Genomic DNA, 20,354 nt, shown 5'->3' with positions numbered 1-20,354 from the left:
AAAGACTTCTTAATGCTATATGCTGGAATACCTCTGGAGAAACTACCTGATATCTAGAATTTACTTCAGAATATATGAATGTGGGGTTGGCCATGGGATATAGGAGAATATATATTTTTCTTCTTCTTCTATTTTGTTTGCTCATTTATTTATTTATGTGACAGTGTTTCTTATGTACCTCAGGCTAGCTTTGAAATTATGTCCCATTGAGAGACCTGTTGATCTAGTTGCACATGTAGATGGTGATAGCAGAATCTGGCATCAGTGTGAGAAGAGGCCTTTGGTCCAGGGAGGGCATGTTTTCTCAGTGTAGGCGAATGCCAAGGCAATGGGGTGGAGAGGGTGATTAGGAGGGAGTGCACCTTTGTGAAGGCAGATGGAGGGGGAGGGGGATGGGAGCCAGCGGGGGCAGGGGGGAAGGTATAACATCTCAAATATAAATGCAGAGTATCTAATTAAAAATTATGAAAATAAATCGTGTGCTTCCTTCCTTAGCTTCCTACATGCTGACACAGGGCTGCTCTGTCAGGGGACCTCAGTTCCATTCCCAGCACTGGTACAGCGGCTCACAAACAGCCATTAACTTTAGTTGCAGAGAATCCAGTGACATCTTCTGGTCTCCAACACATCAGGCATGCAAGTGGTACACATACACAAACAATCCATGTAAATAATTATAAATAAATAAATAAATAGTAAAATAGTAAAAATGGTAAAGCCTTTAATGGCAATGTACTATGTTATATATAGTCTATATATATATATTATATATCATATATCATGTTATATGTTACATATTACATATTATATTATATGTTTTTTTAACAAAGAAAAGAAAACCAAGCTGGCTTTCCTAACTACTATTTCCCTACCTAGACCCTAAGCACACATTCTTTGAAACACCTGGCATCTGACAAGCAGGTATAAAATAGCTGCATTTAACAGAACACACTCTCTGATCACTAACATTTAAAGTGTTAAAAATAGTAACAGTAAAGTAAAAGAAGCAAATGTGTGGTCAAGACGATCAAACACAAAATGTCTGATACTATCCCACTTTTCCAAGGGCAGCCCTACTTTAATTTGCTGCTCAGCTGTGATCATAATTAACTACTCCCATCCCTAAAGCATCCCGGTATATACCTCATATTACATTATCATATTAAATTTGGCAGAAAGTCAACCAGGCTCAGATGCACAGTACGTAATGGTTACAGAAAACCTTAAAATTCTAACAGTGTATTTCTTTAAAAAAAAAAAAAAAAAAAAAAAAAAGGGATATTTTCTGTATTTACATTTCAGATGTTATCTCCCTTCCCCCAATCCCAGCCCCCCTCCCATTGCCTCCATGAAGGTGCTCCCTCTTCCAACTACCCTCTCCCACCTCAGGACCCTGGCATTCCCCTACATTGGGAAAATAAACCTTCTCTGGACCACAGGCCTCTCCTCCTATTGATGCCAGACACTGCCATCCTCTGCTGCATATTTACCTGGGGCCATGGGTCTCTCCATGTGTGCTCAATGGTTGGTGTTTTAGTCCCTGGGAGCTGTGTTGGGTTTGGTAGGTTGATAATGTTGCTCTTCCCATGGGGTTGCAAACACTTTCAGCTCCTTTGGTCCTTTCTCTAGCTCCTTCATTGGGGTCCTCATGTTCAATTTGATGGTTAGCTACAAGCATCCTTCTCTGTACCAGTATGGCTCTGGCAGAGCCTCTGAGGAGGTATCCATATCATGTTTTTGCCAGTAAGCACTACTTGGCATCAGCAATAGTGCTTGGGTTTGGTGGCTGCATGTGGGGTGGATCCCCAGGTGAGGCAGTCTCTGGATGATCTTTTCTCCAATCCCTGTCCCATATTTGTCCCTTTATTTCCTCCCATGAGTGTTTTGTTCTCTCTTCTGAGGACTAAGACATCCACCTTCTGGCCTTCCTTCTTTTTGAGCTTCATAAGGTCTGTAACTTGTTTCTTGGGTGTTCTGAGCTTTGGGAGCTGGTATCTGCTTATCTGTGAGTGTGTACCATGAGTGTTCTTTTGTGACTGGGTTACCTCACTCAGGATGATAAACAGTGTGTCTCTATGCCCTAACCAACCAGTAAGTATAATATCCACTAGATATTTGGAGTGAAGTTGATTCTTCATTAGGAAAGATTAATGACTCTGAGTGGCTTATGCTGTCCCACAGACACCAACTGGAATACAGAAATAACTAATCAAAATACGGGAACTACTGAACTTTCCTCCCAAGGAAGATTTGTGGCAAAGAAAAAAATGTACCAAACCAGCACCACTCAGGGGTGTGAGAGATAAGCCTCTAATTCACAAAGAAGTCATCAACATAAGCCTGACACGTGATGCTAAAGATCAATTTGGGACCAGCTTTGCAACCAAGGAAAGGATGCCATTTGTTTGCATTGAAGCATATGGAAAACAATCATAGAAGGTTTGAGCAAAGTTGAGAGTGGACCTGCAACCCAAGCATCCCACGGAAATGTGGCTTTCATCGACAGACAGCGTGCTATGGCCTGTCTCCTCGGAAATTAGTGTTGCAACTTAATTCCTGTTACAAGCCAACAACAGGTGGAGTCTGTACAAGGTTATTACAGTTGCCCTGGAGAATGGACCGACCTGCTCATTTGACTAATGGGTTGATGCATGAGTTGATAAGTGGATTATCTCAGGAGTGAGTCTACTGCTTTGTCTAGGTCTCGAGTACTGTGCGCCTCTTTCCAGGTGACAGTCTGGACCTTTGTCACTTTGCCAGCAAGAAGCCATTCACTAGATATGGCCCCCCTTTACCTTGGGCCAGGCAAGTAAAAACTAAACCTGCTTTGTTTCTAACTCGCTAGAACATGTTATTAGCAGCGTAAAAGAGACCAGGGCTGGAGGACTCGTCTTCTACTGTGTGACCAGCTGCAGCTTCACATGTCTCCTTCTGCCTGCGAGGATCAAATTAGTCTTATCTAGATGGTGCCTGATCCAGCTACTTTCCTTCGTGTCTTTTACTCTGCCAGACACCCATGAAATTCAAGAAACCGCATCCGAGATCTGATGAAAGGAGACGCAGAGCTTCCTATCAGCCTGTCCTGATGGTACTGCATTCCTAATTACCGCACTATCTCCCTGATTAGCGTCATATAACACTAAACTGAAAGGGAGATAGAAAAGATCCCTTTCGTTTCCCACAAGGGGAAGGGCTGGCCGAGAGAAGCAAGAAGAACCCGGTTTATCGGTCGTTACTGTACTTCAGTTCATCTCTGTGCCAAAAGGGGGAAAATAAGTTTGTGTATAAGCTGTATTTTTTTTTTTATTTACCTAGTATATATTGAGAAAACCAGCCCTATGTCAGTCATTCTGACATTGAAATTCAAGAGTTTCCGTTTTTCTCTTATACAAGGCCTCCACAAGATTGGTAAGATTCTCTTCTATTCAAACATAGAAGTCAAATATGATCATTAGTTGATATGTTTGAAATGTGCTGTTTATTCACTAAGCACATATCAGGAACTGTAAAGAACAGCATGTACAAAAATGCATGCCTACCAGAAAGCTCGAATCTGGTATAAAACTCATCAGAGCTTGTACAGCCAGAGAGGTACCTATATATGTTAGCAAGAGTACACAGAGGTCATATCTAACTACAGACATCCAAACTAGGGAGATTTTCCAGATGGATTATTTTTAATTTCAGGTTTATTTATTTTATGTGTATGAATGTGTTACCTGCCTGGTATTTGTACACCGTGCATATACCTGCTGCCTGAGAAGGTCAGAGCAGAGCATCAGATGCCCCTGGAACTGGAGTTAAGGATAGTTGTAAACCTCCACGTGGGTGCTAGGAACCAGAACTGGACGGAGTGCTCTTGACTGCTGAGCCATCTTTCCACCCCATCCCCACCCCATTAGATCTTTATAACCAAGAAGAAAATGGTATGAAACAGAGAAACAAAATGAATACAAAAGTTTCAGGTTATCTTGTATGATACTAATGAAGATGGAAACTAAGGCAAATCTGTCTTCTAATTTGCACTGAGAAGTTTAGACATCAAAATCCAAGAGGCACAAAAGAACTGCCTTTTAGGTCACATTACAATATTACTGATAGCCAGGCGTGGTGACTGCAACCTTCAATCCCAACACTCCAGAGGCAAAGGCAGGAAGAAAGTGAGTTCAAAGCCACCTTGGACTACTTATCTCAGTAATACAGGGACCTTCTCTTTGTTCTTAGTCCTTATCTCAACAATAACAAAAGGTCATTTATCAGGCTATTGGGTTTTTCTGTCTTGCTAATTATTCTATTTAAACTCATAATAGTCTGAGATTAACATACGGCTGTGTTGTCTGACACAATAGCTCTAGTCATAGCTACAATAACCACAAAGAGCTAAATTTAAATTTCTATTCATTCCTTACTATATTACACAAAGTTAAACATTCAAAATTAGGTTCCTCCATTATACTAGTCCCTTTTAAGTATTTATTAGCTGTATGTAGCTAGGAGCTTTCATATACTACATCATCACCAGTACAAGTACATACACCCTGAACAAAATGCTTCCTGTACATCACTGATGGATAATCAGCTAATCTACATGGTGAGGAGTCCACATTATGAGGAACAGCCATTGCCTTCACTGCCTTTTCACTTTTAAAGCATATATATTTGTTCTTGTAAAGGATTTTAAGACTTAAAAAAAACACACCACCAGTGAGTGTGGAAATCGGTGGACTCTAACGAAGTTGAAGCTCACAGCTCAACAACATCATTTTCCTTTGAGAAACAACACCAAGGTTTGGAAATCCCAGAAGATCATGATGCCCCCAAGGAAATGAGCTCATCTGTAAGCAAGTCCATAAGAATGATGACAAATATGCGCCTCACATGTAAGCAATGGGTAAATAGACTCGATTCCTGAGCTGTGTGCAACTGAGACTAATATTTTAGTCCAGAGGGGGGATAGAGTACCAAACCACAAAGTTCTATGGCGTCTCAGGGCTTCTCTTGATTCCCATAGAAAAGAATCTTTTAATGCTTTCAGTAATGCTAAAGGAAAAATCGACACACATAAAGCCACTCATTGCCTGGTGTAACTAGAAAGTACAGAAGAAGAAAAAGTTTCAAAATGGGTTGATACAGAATACATGTATCTTCATACATACATAATCCATGCATATATTATATAAATCACACACACACACACACACACACACACACATACAGAGGTTCCATTTCCATCTTGATCTACCCTTTACTGTCCATGGTATTCACTTTAACAGTCATCTTTTCATGGTTTTAAAATAGCTTGGAAAAAAATAAGAACGGCCAGTCCACGTCTGAGCTAGTCTCCTCCCCTGTGAGAGAACCTCTTTTGTGACCACAGCAAGTCGTGCTTGGTTTTGACCACCTGACCTGTAGCAAGGAGGTGAAGTATCCGGCCCACCAACACCACTATCAGACATTGGGAAACCATACCATTCAGTCTACTGTCAGCAAAAGAAAGTTAACTATCACAGTGACTGGTTTTGTGTCAACTTGACACAAGCTGGAGTCATCACAGAGAAAGGAGCCTCAGTTGAGGAAATGGCTGTTTGAGATCCAGCTGTAAGGCATTTTCTCAATTAGTGATCAAGGGGGAGGGCCCCGCCCGTTGTGGGTGGAGCCATCCCTGGCCCAGCCCATTATGGGTGGAGCCGTCCCTGGCCCAGCCCATTGTGGGTGGAGCCATCCCTGGGCTGGTAGACCTGGTTCTATAAGAAAGCAGGCTGAGCAAGCCAGGGGAAGCAAGCCAGTAAGTGACATCCCTCCATGTCCTCTGCATCAGCTCCTGCTTCCTGACCTGCTTGAGTTCCACTACTGACTTCCTCTGGTGATGAACAGCAATGTGGAAGTGTAAGCTGAATAAACCCTTTCCTCCCCAACTTACTTCTTGGTCCTCATGTTTGTGCAGGAATAGAAACCCTGACTAATACAGCTATTACTTGGTTTTCACTGATGTCAAATTAAAAACCTCACATTTTAGGTGATCTTTATTCAATAATAAAATATACTGTGAAGTCCATAAGTGGGCAAATCACTTAAGTGTTTTTCCTCACATGGTGTAAGCCGTCCTGTTTCCTCTGTTCTAACTGCCCTTTGACCTCCTAGCTGCTTTCTGATTCTGACAACTGGAAGGGCTCTTACAAGAGGATGAATTGTTTACAATTAGTTGTAGAGACGTGAAAATATGGCAGACTCAATAATTTGTAAACGACTATCTTATGAATAGCAATCGGCCATTGTGCATTTTACTAAAATATTATGACTTGACATGTGAGCCTCCAACATGTAGCTAATAAAACAAGACTTGGCTGTGCAACTGTGCTTCGTGGATTTACAACTGGATGGCATTTTCATTTTTTAAATGTATACATGATTGATCAGAAGTATTTAGGAATCCTACTTCCGATCCCACATTTCCTCACCACAAAAGAAAACGATAAAGCCATTTGCTAACTACGGCACCATCCTCTTTGTTTATAAATTCACGTCATATATGATATCCGTATGATGTCACTCGTATAAACACTTCTTTTTTTTTCTCTCCTAAGCGAACGTACTTCTAACAATGCTAAGTGAAAGGAAGAAGCCTGTTAACAAAATTAACTTCAGCAGAGACACGTGCCAAAGCGGAGGTGAGGAGGGGGATGCTCAGCAGAGGAGGAGGGGCTCCTTCCTACAGAACAGATCCAATGGGCAGTAAGTACACAAATAACCATTGGAGCTCCTCCTCAAATCACAGGAAAAGTCGTTCTTAGAGGATATGTTTGATTGGTTCTGCCTTTTCCACAGTGTTAGAAACTCTTCGAAAGTACGGAAATGTTTAGATCTCCTTTATACTCACATACTGTTTACCGTCATGGCTTCCAAACCATTGAATATTTCCTGGACTCACGTTAGTAAACGATCCCACCAATAAACCCAATAAATCAGGTAATATCTTCACTCTAACATATTTATATAAAACCAACTACAAAGATATGACTTACCCACCTGTTGAATTCCTCCCCCTTTGGATTTTAGAGTTTTTTTTGTTTTTTTTTTTGTTTTTTGTTTTGTTTGTTTTGTTTTGTTTTTTGTTGTTGTTAGCATAAATGTTGTAAACATTTCACATACATCCTGTTGGGTAAATTGGTGAAACATCATTTCACATCGCCAAAAGTCTAACTTGTCTTTTCTAAATGGATGCATGAATTTAACTTCAAAAGGAAAAACGATTGTGTACTTGTAGGTCAAACTCTTCTACTCAGAGGACTGATCTTGTTTAACTTCGGCCCCTTCTGTGTCTGTGAGGGGAATATTCTGGAGTTAATGGGTGCAGTGACGATTGCATAAATGAAGTCAGATGATGGTGGTGGTGACGGTGACCATGGTGATTAATAGGGATGACGATGGTGATAAGGGTGATGATGATGGTGAAGATGGGCTCGTGATGAGAGTCCTTCACATCACTTCTTCACAGCATGCTCAAGATGCTGACGAATCTCTCAACTTCAGCAGGGAAGTTTGGGTAGCTCATTTCAGTCAGCAGATTCCAGCAATCTGCTATGGAGAACGCATAGACACGAGCCTAGAAACCCAAAGTAGGTAAAAAGATGCGAATGAACCTGAGAGGTTCAAACTGGTGTCTAAAGTGTGCTCCGGGAATTAGTGAGTGTGGTAAGATGACAGCTCTTCCTGAGAGTGAACAGGATGCTCTCCCACATAGGGGTGATCACACAAAGGGGAGGAAACAACTCTTGGCTCGGCAAACACATCCTGCCTCCGTGCTGTGTAAAAATTGTTTTTCATCACCTCTGATTGGCTAGCAAAGATCTGATCAGCCAATAGCTGGGCAGGAGAGGAGGCGGGACCTCAAATCCCAATGAGGGGGTCTCTGGTGAGGATGAAGAAGAAGACTGCATCAGGGAGTCGTCAGGGAGTCTCCATGAGGCAGCAAAGTTGGGTTAGAATACAGGTGAACCCTTTCCAGCTTATTATAAAAAGCTATTAATAAATGTGTCATGTCTCCGTCTCATTATTTCAGAGCGAGGGGGTGGGTGTAGAAAAGCTCTGAACTTTCTCTCTCTCTCTCTCTCACACACACACACACTCACACACAATGATAGTAAAATTAATACTTAATGTTAATAAAATTAAAAAGCCTTTATCTGTCTTACTTGTTTTTTAAATTTCTGTACTGTCATAATAGGCAGTAAGGTTTCAAAATAACACCTATTTCAGAAGAAATCGTTCTGATTTGGGTCAGAGTTTAATGTAATTCTTCCAAAGGGGAGATGAAGGTGAAAGAATTAGCCTCTAGCCACTGAGGTTTCCGTCCTGGCTTTTCACTAAATGAACCTTGGGAATCTTTGTGTTTTAGTTTTTGTGAGAAAAGGACAGTTGTCTATTTTTTGGCGTGCATGGCTGTTTTTTGAGCATATTAGCTCCCGATTTTCCTGAGATGACAGAAATAGTAAGGAAATGCCCAGGAAACCACGGGGATGGTTTTACCGTTACCACAATCATGTGCAGAATTATAGTCGTCCGTGATGCCCCTGCTCTCTCTCTCTTCCCATCCACTGCTGAGGCTTTGTTTGATCACGAGAGGAGGAGAAGACAAGAGAACGCAGAGAATTTCCCCTTCCTTGTGTTTACTTTTCAGTCTCCCTCTATTCTGTGCTGCCCTCCTCCTCCTCCTCCTCCTCCTCCTCCTCCTCCTCCTCCTCCTCCTCCTCCTCCTCCTCCCTCTCCTTTCCCCCTTCTCCTCTCCCCTTCCCTCCTCCTCTCCCCCTCTTCCTCTTTCTCTCCTCTTCTTCCATTCCTCCTCTCTCCCTCTTCTTCCCTTCTTATCTTCCCCTTCCCCTCCTCCTCCCTTCCCTCCTCTCCCTTTTCTTCATCCGGGTGTTTTGTTAATACATATAGAATAAGCATGCAAATCACATGCTTGCCTTGCTGGCCTGTCCTGCGCCCTGGCTCTTGTTACTGACATCATTTCTTTATCTTCACAGTTGTGCTCACGGCATAGCCCAGTTTCCATTAGAGGGAAAATGCTGAAACACTTCAAAGGCTTTATTTAGTTGTTCATGCTTCAAATTCATTGAGAACCCCCATGGTGACACTAAATCCGTTAATTTGCTCATTCGGTTACTACAGATACTAGTGAGGTATCCACTAGGCCCTAATTCTACAAGCTGGCCCAAATATTCGTACAAAACCACTCCCAAGAGAAAGAAGCTGGACCTCTATGGCATCAGCAAGTCCACCCCCCCCCCCGACCACTGGGTCACCATGAAGAAGACTGAAGAGAACACACTTGTGTTCATTCTGCATGTCAAGGCCGGTAAGCTCCAGATCAAACAGGCAGCGAAGAAACTCTATGATGCTGAAATAATCAAAGTCAAATGGCAAGAGGGAGGCAAGGTTGATTATAATGCTTTGGAGTTTGCTTGCAAAATTAGGACCGTCTAAACGGACAGGTTTACCACCATTGGAAATGTAAACTGTGTAGGTCATATTAGAAGAGAACCACTAAAGATTTGAAATGGAATGTAAGTGCTAATTGTATAGGACGAGTTCTAGTCCATCCAGGACCACAATGAGTGAACAAGCAAAATGCATGGTTCTGTAAAAGCCTAGGAAAGTCTTACAGGAGGCTGAGGACAGGGCCCTGTGGACCAGAGTTCTCAACAGAAGCAGATGGGATTAGTGGACCATGACTACTGACTACTGCTATTAAGTGAGGTGTGTTAAACTTGTCCCTGCCCCTTCCAAAAACACAATAAACTGCATATCTGTACTGAGATAGAAGGGTCTGTAACAACTATAAATTAGAAGATGCTTTGTTTATAAACATATAATAAAGTGTAAAAACAATTTTCAATAAATAAGCAAAGGTGAATCTCTTAGTATCTCAAATGAGGTTTAAAAAGTTGTTAATGTTTGGTAACATATGTAAAAATGTCTCCCTCCTAAGCATCATAAGAGGCCAAGGAGGACACAATTTGACAGGGCTTGTCTGCGAACGGCAAGACACGTCTTTCTATATATATTCCCATCAGAAGAATAGGTCCAGAACGTTGGTATTCTCAAAACCTTCATTTTAATAACAGATTGAAATAATCTCAGTGAAATATCATAGTGAAGTTTAATGGAGACCAGTGGAAAGTATTCTCTTTTTTTAAGGTTTATTTATTTTATGTATATGAGCACATTGTAGCTGTCTTCAGAGGGCATCGTATCCCATTACAGATGGTTGTGAGCCACCATGTGGTTGCTGGGAATTGAACTCAGAACCTCTGGAAGAGCAGTTGGTGCTCTTAACTGCTGAGCCATTTCTCTCCAGCCCCAGAAAGAAGTGTGGAAGAAGGAAGCCAAAATGAATGACTGACTTACTGAATGAATGAATGAACGGATGGATGGATGGATGAAGCAACTTCAGCTGTAATTCCAGCACTCCTCTGAAGGTTAAGGCAAAAGGATACAGAACTCAAGATCGGCCTAGAGCCTGTCTGAAAAAAAGAAAAAGAAGAGAAATGAAGCCTACTGTGTACATTAAAATCATATATTTAATTTTGTTTCCTTCATCCGTATGGCATAGAGCAACTAGAAATATGGGGTGAGTGTTAAAGTTAATACCAACGTGAGAGGAACACTATGATCATGAATTCTAGAGCTGTGCTGGGTTCAAGTCACAGCTCTGCCACTAATAAACTGGTCTTGGATCTCAGTTTCCACATCTATAAAATGGGCAGAGGAATATTGCTCATTTCATGTTCCTTCTTTGAGGACTCTGTAAACTAATAGGCATATTTTTCAAAAGTAGTTGGCATGAAGCATGGGTTATTAGAATATTTGAGGTATAAAATGATCTGCTAATATTTATTACAAATGCTTGGGTGTCTTTCAGGATTGTGATGTTCATCTGTCCTAGCACATCCTTAGCTAAAACAGATGAACCTTGGCTGAAGTTTAAAGACCAGTCAAAAAAATCAGCAAAGGTTATCTGTCCCTTTCTCCTTCCATCTGTCTCTGTGTCTGTCTTTGTCTCTGTCTGTCTGTGTGTGTATGTGTGTGTGTATGTGTATGTGTGTGTGTATGTGTGTGTGTATGTGTGTGTGATTGTGTGTATGAGTGTGTGTATGTGTGTGAATATATATCTGTGTATGTGTGTGTATGTGTGTATGTATGTGTGAGTATGTATGTGTATATGTATGTGTGTGAGTGTGTATGTGTGAGTGTGTGTGTATGTGTGTGTGAGTGTGTATCTGTGTATATGTGTGTATATGTGTATCTGTGTATGTGTATGTATGTATATCTGTGTGCGTATGTGTATGTGTATATGTATGTGTGTGAGTGTGTATGTGTGAGTGTGTGTGTATGTGTGTGTGAGTGTGTGTGCGTGTGTGTTTTAATCTGCTATATTACAGCTAAATGTGAGAATAAAGGAAAAAAGGAGGCATGAAAGGAAGAAGGCCCCACATCTCGGGACCCATGAAAGCGTGGGTGTGATGGTCCGAACAGAGGGCTATGTTACTGTTATTTCCACCAAACTGCAATTGCTAATCCAGCTCACAGGTAATCAAAGGATACAGTGATGCGACTATCGGTACTACGAGTGTGCTCCTGCATCAGGCGAGGGCTTTACACACCATTTCCCACTGAAGACCCTCTGCCTGAAGCAAGAAACACCAAAACCAGCTGTGATCTGAAGCTAGAGTTGGCGGGAACTGTGCCAGCTAGCACTGGGTAGCCGCATGATCGCAGGCACGCTACCTAATGTCTTTCCCGTATAGAAGGAAGATGGCTTCCATTTCTACTTTATAGGGGGCTAGAAGTAGTGTTTAGATGGATTAAAGCACGTGAAACCCCCAGAATAGAACGAGTTTGCTGTGCAGATACTAAAGGCAGATTTCATTCTTATTGCTTTACTTCTACCATTTATTAACGGGTAGCTCTGGGCCTTTGTTTCCTGCTCTCTATAATGGGTATGCTAAGGGAGCGCCTTCTCCACAGAGTTTTCACAATGCCTAAAACCGTTATACCTGTAAAGCATTTTTAGACTGCCAAGCAGCAAGTCCACTTCTGTGACTGTCCCTATATGCATTGTCCTGTGTCCGGTTCATTCTTTTATCCCCTCTGCCCATCTTTTCGCATGTATGAGTCTCCTTTCTTCTAACACCTAATTTGCTAAATGGAAAACAAGTCAACAAAACTCTGTGCACGCTCCGTGCTGTGCCCTCCCTAGATGTCAGCTGTGACTGTCGATCCTTATATAACCGTAGAGGAGACAGAATCAGAGAGAGAAACAACGTTTCAAGGTCACACAGCCAGCGGGTGGTAAAGCTGGAATTTAAACTTAAGAGTCCATGGACCTAATCACCTTAATTACCGCACTCCGCTGCTGTTGCTGGGATGCTGGTTGGACACTGCAGATGTTTGGTAATTTACCTTTTTCTCAAGGGTGGATGCTGACCATGGTAACCAGTGGACAGGAACAACTGTTTATGCCGGGTCTTCACCAAAATGGAGACTGTTGCCTCCTGATCCACGCAGCCTAAACCGTCTCAAAGTTTGCTCAGAACACTTAACTATGAAACATCAACCCTGGCTTTCAGCTGCTCTTCCGGGTGTGCAGCCAGTGCCCCTCCCCCCCCCTCCCGTCCAGGGAGACGTGCGGTGAGGCTCGCAGTCCTCCAACAGCCTGTGATTCCACAATTAACCTCACGCTGCTGCCATCCTGAGCCTGAGGCTGAAAGCGACTCCGGCTGAGGGAATGAATGAATCACCATTTGGTTTTTTTTTTTAAATGCGACTTTAGCTATTTGCAGAAGCAGAACTTCAGACAATTTAAGGAGTTTGAAGGGGGGGGGGAAATGAAAGAAGTAGCGATTTCTTACGTTGGTGAGAGAGCTTCTGTCTAACCATGTGATGATTCCCCATTAAAACACAATACAAACTAACACCAGGTATCTTACAGTAAGCTCAGTGGTTATCGCTGGAGTCCCATTAGATGGAGAGTACCGGTTCCTTTTGACTGGGTGGGGGAGTCACCCATACACTCTGGTGGTGTTGTAGACAGGGAAGGTGACTTGAGAATGTGGAAAGACTTGAAGCTTTACATAAGTGAATGGCTTGAGTACTAAGTGAGATTTCTGTGTGAACATGGCCTATGACACAGGACCGTGTGCCATCTCAGAAGAAAAAAAATCATGACCAGTTTGTATGTTGCTTGATACAGTTTTCAAGGGAAAAAAATCCATTTGATTATCTTTTTCTAAAAAAGATTTATTTCTTTTATGTATATGAGTACACTGTATCTATCCTTAGACACACCAGAAGAGGGCATCAGATCCCATTACAGATGGTTGTGAGCCACCATGTGGTTGCTGGGATTTGAACTCAGGACCACTGGAAGAGCAGTTGGTGCTTTTAACCTCTGAGCCATCTCTCCAGCCTCCACTTGCTTATCTATTCTACCTAAAATCATGCCTATACTTCTACCTGTATCATACACACTTAAGAAATTCTCAACTTATTACATAAAGGAGAGCAGAAGCTGTACACTCAGCATGAAGAATGGCTGCTTCTTTTTTTTAAACAAATTGCCTAAGTAACAAATAAGAAATTTATCATCTTTAGAAGCTGCCAACACAAGGCGCTCAAAATATGTAGAGTGGAGAAAAGAGGGTATCTAACCAGGTCTGTTTCAGAGGACCAGAGTCATTTGCAGATGAGCAGCCAAGACATGCCATGGGGCGGGGTTGGGGCATCCTCAGGGACTGCTTAAATCTCGAACATCTTAGGTACAGGTGTGTCTGTGTTCGGGACACAAGGATGAAGGAGAGGAAATGTGAGTTCTCACTTACTTTCCATTGAAGATGCGGGCGTTTCAGCATTACTGTGTCCTAGTTAGGGTTTTTATAGCTATGACAACATTGCTGTGACCAGAGCAACCTGGGAAGGAAAACGCATCACTGTTTATCATCAAAAGGAAGTAGAGACAGGAACCCAAACAGGGCAAGAACCTGGAGGCAGGAGCTGATGCAGAGGCCATGGAGGGATGCTGCTTTCTGGCTTGCTCCTCATGGCTTGCTCAGCCTGCTTTCTTAAAGATCCCAGGACCACCAGCCTAGGGATGCCACCGCCCACAATGGGCTGGGCCCAATACGAAAATGCCCTACAGGCTTGTTTGCTTCCAACCCAGTTTCCTGAACACATTTCCTAAAATAAAGTTCTCCCTTTTCAGAAAGCCATAGCTGTATCAAGTGTACATAAAACTAGATAACTTTTTTAACGTAAGATGGGTGGTTATTAATCTTATGATGGGAAGTCGTGGAAGAAATGTTGTGAAATCAAGTCTGGAACATGGCAACAAAGCAGGACCATGTGCGGCCATATTTTAATACGGTTGTCTCCTTCTCAGTGCACCAACCATAGCCGTCATGATACTCCAGCCTACCTGCTCCCTGCAGACTCGGCAAATGTCAAATTCTGCCTACGACTGCAGCACCACATGAACGCTTAGGAAATCCTCAACTTATTACCTCAGTTACAGGGCCACTCCTTTTTCTTCTGAGACAGCGCTGTGTGTCATTCAGAAATGATAATCCCACCACCCATCAACTCATTTCTAAAAACCTCTAAATATTTTTTCACAACCCAAAAATCATCTTTACTACATCCAGGAAGCGCTGGAGCCAGTTAGCATCTTTGTTTTAAAAACAAAAAAGAAAAAAAAAATCCTGACCATATCAAAAACAGAACAAGACAAATCTTATTTTGTGGTAGAATTGCCTCCTAGGGGGTAAATGCTCTCAGAAAAGTATTCTCAGTTTTATCTCATTCCAAACAAAAGATGTTACAAATGACTTCAACCAGAGGCAGCCAGAAACTTGTCCTTGAACTTCAGATCTAGAGTGTAACACAAGCCTTTGCCTGCAGGGAAGCGTTGGTGGTGATGGAAAAACAGGTATATTTTAGTCACACGTGCTGCTGACCTACTCATGTAAGGGAAATGCCATTGGAAGAAAATGGATGTAAACAATCTGCCTTCTGTTCCACTTACTCATTAGTTTTCTATGAGCAATTTTAAAATCTTGACCCGAATCATTTTCAAATCACTACGCACAATGTGATTCGGAGTCTAGTAAGAACATCGCAAATCCCCAAATGGCTCTCGCTAAAAACAAAACAGAACAGAACAAAACAAAACAAAACAAAAACCTGGAACAAAAACTACCAGAGAACCCCCAGGATTTCCCTGTAATTCTGGGGCTTAGGAGCCCCTCCCCCATATCGTTGCCATGTTGCTATTTCCTTGGACCACATTGCTGTGCCTTTATAGTGAGGCAGGTCATCACTTGGGGGTCAGGATAACACTGTTCTGTAGTAAGGATGCTGCAAAATGTAAGTTGTCCATAGTGGCCGGGATACCGTCTTGGTTACTGGCCACAGCTTGATTCTTCTTGCTTTATTAAAGTCAACTTTTAGCAGATTGTTACACCCAATTTACTGCCAAGTCATCTGGCAAAGTTCTACCTTAAACACTAGTACTACGTGTGGACCCAACTGTGGAAAATCTCCTCGTGCAAAGTTCCGATTCTGTTTGTATTCTATCTTACTTGTTCTAAGTCTGCATTGAGTTTGTCCTACCCTCTGGGCTGTCTCCGCATAACTTCTCTGTGTGTAGCTGAGGCTCCACTATGAGCTTTTTTATGATTTCTAGGTTTAATTTTGTCTAATCATTTTCTCTCAGAGTCATTCTCTAGTCTTCTAACAATATCAGAAATTTTATTCAACCTATCCTTCAGAGACCATTTATTTTCAATTATTTATCCTTCCACATGGAAGACAAGTCTGCGCCTTTAACTTCACGGTCACTGGGGAAAGTATTTTTAATGTTATGTGGATAGATTTACTAGGAAAATACATTGCATCTTATCTGATAAAAGAATTGGTCCTGATGATCTTGTTAAAGGCAGCTCACAGTGTTTGAGGGTATTCAGTAAACTTTATTGGTGGTATTCAAGAGAGTAGGGAGAGCTCTGTAGGCCCCTTCTGTTATTATGGGGGTCTAGGATTGAAACTGTGAGGGATGCTCAGTGCTGATGGTTGAGTTGGAATGGAACTCCTCAGCAACAGAGGGCCTCTCTCTCATTCTCTCTCTCTCTCTCTCTCTCTCTCTCTCTCTCTCTCTCTCTCTCTCTCTCTCTCAGTGTCCTTGCTGGGGGGTGGGTGGTCCAGGGTTTCTTACTCCTTATTGGCCATGTAGGCCTTGAGGTCCACCACTGTAGCCATATTCATTGTCATACCAGGAAATGAGCTTCACAAAGTTGTCATTGAGAGCAATGCCAGCCCCAGCATCAAAGGTGGAAGAGTGGGAGTTGCTGTTGAAGTCGCAGGAGACAACCTCAGTGTAGCCCAGGATGCCGTTTAGTGGGTCCTCATCTTCCTGCTTCACCACCTTCTTCATGTCATCATACTTGGCAGGTTTCTCCAGGCTGTCAGATCCACAACAGATGCATTGTGGGTAGGAACATGGAAGGCCATGCCAGTGAGTTTCCCATTCAGCACTGGGATGACCTTGCCTATAGCCTTGCCAGCACCAGTGGATGCAGGGATGATGTACTGGGCTGCCCCAAGGCCATCACACCATAGCTTTCCAGAGGGGCCATCCACAGTCTTCTGAGTGGCAGTGATGGCATGAACTGTGGTCATGAGCCCTTCCATGGTGTCATGGATGACCTTAGCTAGGGACACTAAGCAGTGGTGGTGCAGGATGCATTGCTGACAATCTTGAGGAATTGTCATATTTCTCATGGTTCACACCCATCACAAACAAGGGGCCATCAGCAGAAAGGGTAGCGATGATGACCCTTTTGGCTCCACCCTTCAACTGGACCCCAACCTTCTCAGTGGTGGTGAAGACACCAGTAGACTTCACAACATACTCAGCACCAGCATCACCCCATTTGATGTAAGCGGGATCTTGCTCCTGGAAGATGGTGAAGGACTTCCCGTTGATGAGAAGCTTCCCATTCTCAGCCTTGACTGTGCCATTGAATTTGCAACGGGTAGAGCCATACTGGACCATGTAGGCCATGTAGTTGAGGTCAATGAAGGGGCTGTTGATGTCAACAATCTCCACTTTGCCAAGTGCACAGAAGAAGGCAGCCCTGATAACTAAGTGCCCAATATGGTCAAATTGGTTCACACCAACCTTCACCATCTTCTCTATCTGATGAGGCTGGCACTGCAGGAGAAGATGTGGCAGCTGCCTCTGGAACAGGGAGGAGCAGAGAGCCAACTTACACCTTTATTGCATCCTTTGATATGAGTGGTAAAGTACAAATTATGATAAAATAAAGGTTATACCAATATAAGCAAGAAAACTAATTTTTGAGAGAAATGTATCATTGGTTATAAGCACTTGATGATAATGACATAAAATTTAAAGTTTTGGCAATGTGTGATATTTTGATATGATTATACTTGTCATTATATATTTTCAGATACTATGTCAGTAACTAAAAGAAATAACATATGATATCCTATAAACTGATTGAAATAGTGAACTCTTTTAAAAGTACGGAATAGTTTTTAAAGAAAACACACATAAAAAATTAAAAAGACATAAAATCGACTTCAAAATTATCAAAATGTAGAATGTGTATATTCCCCCCTCATGGGTCCATCATGGTTCAAAACAAAAATGTATTATCTGATTTGATTTAATAATTTTACTTTTGATTTGACAGAACATATTACTCATCTACTATTGCCTAACAAAACATGTCATTATAATTCCCTAATGTTTATCCCCAAAAGTGGAATTAGAAAGTGGTAATCAAGAGATCTACTTTCCTTTAGGCTGTCTATTTTCTGGGACATTCTACACAAATTAAGTTCTTCATATGTATCAAGCGCTTCATAAGCCTTGCTGACATATTTCTCTATGTGAGAAATTTTTACAGGACTTGGAAATGATCTATTACCACTGACAACTTTCTTGTGCTTTACATTTCGAGGTTTTATACCCCGCACGTATTCTTACATATGAGCCAACTGAAGAGTTTTATACCTTCACGGAACATTTGTAATGGCGGGGTGCTGCAGCCCCGTGAACTGGGTAAAATGGCGTTCACACACGCTTGCTCTGATGCTACTTCTCCTCACTCTGCCTCGTCATGTGTGCCAAGAAGATCATGCAATAATGCGGGCTTCCCACATACAGTTTTCAGGAAACCTCCCCAGTGTTTGTTCTGCTATTTTAAGAGAACCAGGGCAAATAAAAACATCCATATATACATATACACATATACACATATGCACATATACACATATACACATATACACATATACACATATACACATATACATATATACATATATACATATATACACATATACACATATACACATATACACATATGCACATATACACATATACACATATGCACATATACACATATACATATATACATATATACATATATACACATATACACATATATACATATACACATATACACATATACACATATACACATATACATATATACATATATACACATATACACATATACACATATACACATATACACATATACACATATGCACATATACACATATACACACATACATATATACACATATGCACATATACACATATACATATATACACATATACACATATACACATATACACATATACACATATGCACATATACACATATACACATATACACATATACACATATACACATATACACATGCACACATATACACATATACACATATACACATATACACATATACACATATACACATATACACATATACACATATATACATATACACATACACACATATACACATATACATATATACATATATACACATATACACATATGCACATATACACATATACACATATACACATATACACATATACACATATACACATATACACATGCACACATATACACATATACACATATCACATGCACACATGCACACATACACACATATACACATATATACATACACACATACACATATATACATATATACATATACACGCATGGGGCTTATCTCAATTGTAAGTCATTTTCATGTGTCCAAATAGAATTAAAATGAGAGTCTTCCCTACAACTCTCCCACACAGGATTTCTTTTCACAAAATCCTTTCATGGTATCAAAGACCTGCAATTAGAGAAGGCGAAGGATGAACATTTTAGTGGTCATTTGAGACAGGGTTTAGTCCAGTTTTGCCTCAGAATTTCAATCTGTCTTCCAGACTCCCAAGTAGATGGAATTACAAGCTTGAGTTACCAACCCTGCTTTAAGAATATAGATATTCTTATAATATCTATATTATATAATATAGATATAATTATATATAATATATAATATAAAAATATAACATAACATATAACACACAACACATAGCATATGTCATATAACACATAACATAACACATAACATATAGCATATAACATATAACACATAATACACAACACATAACATATAGCATATAACATATAACACATAATACACAACACATAACATATAGCATATATCATATAACACATAACATAACACATAACATATAGCATATAGCATATAACACATAACATATAACATAACACATAACACACAATGCATAACATATAACATATAGCATATAACACATAACATATAACATAACACATAACACACAATGCATAACATATAGCATATAGCATATAACACATAACATATAACATAACACATAACACACAATGCATAACATATAACATGTAGCAAATAACATATAACATCATGTATAGTGTATTTGTAGTATATGTGTATATATATACATATATATGTATATGTATATATATAATATGTGATGTATTATTTAGGCCTGCCTGGCCTAAAGCTTGCTATGTAAAGCAAATTGGCCTTAAACTCAGAGATTCGCCTGCCTCTGCCTACTGAGCACTGGAAGAGATTTTCATTTTTAAGTACATATTTTCAGCAACTAAAGACTAGCTAACACAAACCCCTTTACCACTGGGTACCTGACTAAGTTCTGATACTGAGGAGTTTCATGAAATAGAGCAATAATTACCTAAAGCTCCAAAGAGGATGTAGCAGAATCTGGGGATGAGGTCAGGGAACGTTTGCTTTCCGCACTAAAAGCAGAGCAAGACGGCACCACAGCAGTGACTCATGTTAAACCATTTATAGCCGCACTCCAAATGGAGCCGCTGCTGTCTCTTAGCACAATTAAGAAAGTCGCCGCAGCTCTCAAAAGATTTTAGCCTAATTCACTGGCACTGTCAAATGCCTGCTGT

General features: G+C 41.0%; 1 protein-coding gene across 1 annotated transcript; it reads left to right on the top strand.

The window, feature by feature from the left end:
* Positions 1-7,381: 7,381 nt before the first annotated feature.
* LOC308414209 (large ribosomal subunit protein uL23-like) lies at positions 7,382-9,483 on the top strand (the record flags this gene model as incomplete). The annotated part of the gene is made up of 2 exons (XM_080909408.1): positions 7,382-7,543; positions 9,169-9,483. 2 exons carry the CDS (start codon positions 7,382-7,384, stop codon positions 9,481-9,483), a joined length of 477 nt encoding a protein of 158 aa, XP_080765534.1.
* Between the last annotated feature and the right edge of the window lie 10,871 nt (positions 9,484-20,354).

This window comes from Micromys minutus, assembly GCF_963924665.1.
Source record: "Micromys minutus genome assembly, chromosome: 33".
In the NCBI taxonomy this organism is placed as follows: domain Eukaryota; kingdom Metazoa; phylum Chordata; class Mammalia; order Rodentia; family Muridae; genus Micromys; species Micromys minutus.
This window is presented reverse-complemented; position numbering and strand designations above follow the sequence as displayed.